Here is a 4,346-nt window from a genome sequence, read left to right as displayed (position 1 = left end):
CTCCCCCCGCCGGGCCCCGGCCCCGGGCAGACCTGCCGGGCAGGTTGGGCAGGAGGCGGCGGGGGGAACACCCAGCCCCATCGTGGGAAGGAAAAGCAGGAGCAGCTGGAGTGTCTCCCCCACCCCGAGACCCCTCTCTGCGCTCCCAGTCCCCCGACACCGCTGCGGACCTCAGACCATCATCTGCCATGGGCTGCAGCACCGCAGGCACAGCAATTAAAATCCCATTTTAATGAAGCAACGCAGCCTCCCCTATGGCTACGACCATTGAGGGGGCTGCGGGGCTCCTTCAGGGTCCCCAGAAAGGCCAGATCTGGGCTCACTCCTCATCACAGAAGCCAGACTTGAGTCGTGAGCTCTTACAGCCATAATTCTCCTCTTCCCACTCACTGCCAGCTGGAGCCTCGACCCCAGCAGAAGCCAATGTGTTTGCACCTCTCAAAAGTAAGCAGTGCTGTGGTTAATTAATCACCACTTGAAAGCCCAAACAGGAGGAGGCCTTCTCGGGGGATTTAACCAGACAACAAACACACAAACAACTGTTGGGAGTAAAAAAATATGTTTTTTCCTTTTAATTACATCAGTTATCAAAGAAAAAAAGCAGTGGTAACAAAAATACAAAGCTCTGAGTGTTCCTCATTTTGTTTGTTCTGTAATCAGCCGAGCAGCAGTGCAATTGTTTTAATTTAACTTCTGCTCCGAGTCTCTGCTGGCAGAGTACGAGTAGGCTTTGCCCAGCACCAGACGGTCACGCAGCAGCTTGAAGAAGGCGTAGTAATTGCTGAAGAGGATCAGAGCCAGCGAGATGGTCTGGTGCCACTTCTCGGAAGAAATCAGTGAGTAAAGTTGGTAGAAGATGACGGCTCCTTCCAGCAGAATCAGGATGTTGAGAATTCGCAGCGGTTTGCTGAAAAAGAACTGCAGGAGAGACCACAATAAGGTACCGAGTGAGGTCAGGGCCTTCGGACTGTGTGAGCAGAGGCTGGAGAGGATTCCTCTGGGATGAGACATCCGTGGACACAGCCCCAGTCTGCAGGGGCCAGTCACCCGCGGGAGACGCGGGATGAATGTGACACGCTGTACCCAGCCCGCTCGTTCCCCCACCCCGGCTCACCCCACGGGCAGCTCTCCTGCTCCGAGAGCCGGCTCCTGCAGCCCCGGGTGCTGAGGAGGAGGGGACCACAAAGCTGCCGAGGCACCACCGCACCTCGGTCTGCAGGAAGGAGACGTGAGCTTACATGGAAGCGGAAGTGTGAGACGTCCGAGGGCACCGCCACATTGTAGTGACCCACGGCTTTGTACACGTTCTTGCTGTGCTTCACCAGCACCCCCTGAGGCCACATGCACTCCTCCGTCCACCTGCGGGGGACACGCAGACAGAAGCAGCTCTTACTTCTACCCCCACGGCTGACGGGGCGCTGCTGACGTCCCACCTAAGAGCAGACTCCAGCCCCAGCCCCAGGAGGTCCTTACTGGTGCTGCAGCACGTTGGAGCAGAGCGCGGGGTCGACCTTCTGCCAGCAGCCCAGGTGTGCGGCGGCTTTGTGGAGCAGGTCGCAGTAGCGTGCAGGGAGGAGGTACTGCATCAGGATCACAGACGTGCTGATGGAAACCAGAAGGAAGAGCTCACACGACCAACGTTTGTCGTAGTACTGAGTGTTCTGGGGGGAGGACGAGAAGAACGTGACGTGTTTGGACAGCCTCGCCTCGCACAGCCACCCAAACATGATGCAGGCGGGCAGGTAGAGCGAGGGCTGTTCACCGAGCTGTTAATCCTGCTCGGAAAAAAAGCGCCCACACAGGGTGGCTGCTGCACAGCTCCTGAACACGGTGTAGCAGAACACTGACGTTATCACCACCCGCCACCAGCACTGGGGAGAGTTCCTGAGGGTGCCCCGGCTCAGCACCAGCCCCTTGGACGAAGGGAACTTGGGCTCAGCCCCGAGGTCTGACAGGCTACGAGACTTCCGTCTCACTGTACGACATTTTAGGATCTTCAGTAAAGCAGCTAAAGATCCTAAAAAGGTCCATCCTCCTCCATACTGCCTCCCACCTTAAAGTCAATCCCCTTGTCCTGGAGCTCTGACCTCAGAGGGCAGCGTGTGAAGGACTGGTCGGCCTGGAGGCCCTCCAGCCACACAGGCAGGCAGGAGGGAGGCAGATGGGAGACAATTCAGGACACACTCCACCAGGACAATACTGTCCTCTGGAGCTTAAGCAAAGCTAAACCCGGTGGGTGTGCTTCTCACTTTCCCCAAGGCCTCTGTCACTGGGTTTGGTACGGCTGCACACAGAGCAGCCCCCGCCCAACCGCTCCCATGGTCCAGTTAAGAATTGAGAACCAGGCCCAGAACCCAGTGTCCACCTCCCCCCCTGGAGCAGCGGTGACCGAGCCCTTCCTCACCTTCACGAACCAGACCGGCACGAAGGCCACGTAGTAGGCACTGAGCATGGAGCTCACCAGCACCTCCTTCATCCGCCAGTTAAAGTCCACCTTCAGGTATTCCACCTCGTTGCGGATGAGGTCTGGGGAGAGGCAGCAGGCATGCGTGGGCATGGCCTCCATGCCATACATCTGCCGAGTGTGCTGCTTCCAGGTCTCCTTCAGGACGGTCAGGTAGTCCCGGCCCCGGGAGGTCACCTCACTGGTCTCTCTGGGGCCGATGTTGGCCACCTGGGAGAAGAGGCCCGTCTTGCGGAGGTCACAATTCAGCTGGAGGAAGGGAATGTACATGCCAAACCTGGAGCAGCAAAGTGCAGAAGGGCGGTTACTTCCTCACGAGCTCCCTGTGCAGGGCCTTTGCATTACCATCATACCCCGCTCCTCACTGGCCCCTCCTACCTACACCCCAGAAAAGAGCTTCACTAGCCCCATCTCCATACACAAGCCCCATGGCTCAGGCCTTTAGGAGATGCTTCCTCCTGCACCCACCAGAGAGGAGGGAGTTCTTCCCACCACCTGGCTGGAGACAGAACTGGCTCCCTCTTCTCAGCACTGTGGCACAGCAAGAGGGAAAAGGGCAGTTAAAGCTGTTAGCAGGTAATTGAGAGCTTCATTTCAATGGAGCAACACCTGCTGCACTGAAGCATCACTAGAAATGACGCCAAGGAGGCAGAGGAAATACTTACGGGTAACAGAGGAACAGGAGGTTGAGGAAGGAGTAGGTTCTGAAAAGGTGAATTATTGATCGGCACAAACTCCAGCCTGTGCCAGTGAGAACAGCAAACCGAGTGATCACCAGGAAGACGGAGCGCGGCAGCGAGACTTTGCCGCTCTGCGAAGCCTGCGGGGAGAGAAGAGCGAGCTGGGCAGGAAGCAAAAAGTAAGTGAGCAGTGCTCCAGCAGTAACATCACCCTGTCTGCACCGAGGGAGAGCTGATGAGAGGCTCTGGCTGCCACCAGCAAGGGGAGGCTTCTATAGGCCGAGTCTGCACTGCCCAAACCCACATTCCTGAGGGTGGAACGGGGAGAGCTCTCAGGGTTTCTCATTCAGGTCGGGTGGTCATTGGGGTGACCAGCCCACTCCCCTGGACCTGCTCACCACAGAGAGCTTCCGCGGCCAGCAGAGACCGATCTGCCTGGCTCCTGCGTGCAGAAAGCCAGAGCAGCCCAGGGGAGAGCCGAATGCTGCTCTTCACGAGGAAGAAAGCAGAATTACCACAGCCTAGGAAGTCTGGGAAAGGGACACGCAGCTTTACATTTCACCCGCAGGGGAAGGACGGTCCTGAGATCTGCCTGGGGGCTTTACCTCCTTCACAATAGCACCGATCAGCCGGCGTGCCAGGACAATCGTTGTCACTGTCAGCACGTTGAAGTCAATAAGGTGAAAGTTCTGCGGTGATAAGAACAAAATGATTCTGCTTTCCATCAGGCGGCAGAAACCTCCAAGCGCCCAAGTTGTTCTCTCCTCCTTGGACTCCCTCTCCCAGGCTGAGAAGGAGAATGCCAAGCAGCCAGCCACTGCCCCCGATTTGCCAAGTAAAGAGCGGCATGAGCACCCCCCAGGGATGAGAAGTCACATGCAGTTTGCATCAAACATCTACAGAAAACTTTATGACTAAGGCCCTGCGAGACAGGCAGTACCGGACAGCAGCCGCCCCTCGGTGCTTACCAGCGATGTGTGTGAAGGGGGGTGGGAGGGCGGGTCCCACCACACGGTTTTGTAGATATTGATGTAGTGGACAAAGAGAGCCACGAGATGACAGAAGAAGAGCTGGAGTTCAAAGAGCACGCTCCTCTCCACGGGCAGCTCTGGGATCTTACAGTGCCGCAGGGGGACGACCGTTTGCGTGGCCAGAGGCGGGCTGGAGAGGGCCGTCACTGAGCCCACCCCGCCGGGGGAAAC

The 4,346-nt window shown here is 57.5% G+C and overlaps 1 protein-coding gene across 2 annotated transcripts in view; it reads right to left on the bottom strand.

The window, feature by feature from the left end:
- Positions 1 to 542: 542 nt before the first annotated feature.
- The window catches only part of TMEM39B (transmembrane protein 39B), a 6,394-nt gene continuing 2,590 nt past the window's right edge, over positions 543 to 4,346 (bottom strand). For both annotated transcript variants that reach the window (XM_010143083.1, XM_010143082.1), the window contains exons 4-10: positions 4,113 to 4,321; positions 3,750 to 3,833; positions 3,130 to 3,284; positions 2,405 to 2,741; positions 1,474 to 1,661; positions 1,239 to 1,359; positions 543 to 918 (exon numbers count right to left, since the gene is read on the bottom strand). In XM_010143083.1, the coding sequence (XP_010141385.1) occupies positions 682 to 918; positions 1,239 to 1,359; positions 1,474 to 1,661; positions 2,405 to 2,741; positions 3,130 to 3,284; positions 3,750 to 3,833; positions 4,113 to 4,321 (1,331 nt within the window). In that variant the 3' untranslated portion in view covers positions 543 to 681. The remainder of the gene's footprint in view (positions 919 to 1,238; positions 1,360 to 1,473; positions 1,662 to 2,404; positions 2,742 to 3,129; positions 3,285 to 3,749; positions 3,834 to 4,112; positions 4,322 to 4,346) is intronic.

Source organism: Buceros rhinoceros, unplaced genomic scaffold (assembly GCF_000710305.1).
Source record: "Buceros rhinoceros silvestris isolate BGI_N320 unplaced genomic scaffold, ASM71030v1 scaffold45719, whole genome shotgun sequence".
NCBI classification, from domain to species: Eukaryota; Metazoa; Chordata; class Aves; order Bucerotiformes; family Bucerotidae; genus Buceros; species Buceros rhinoceros.
Note: the sequence above shows the minus strand (reverse complement) of the source record. Positions and strands in the feature narration are given on the sequence as shown.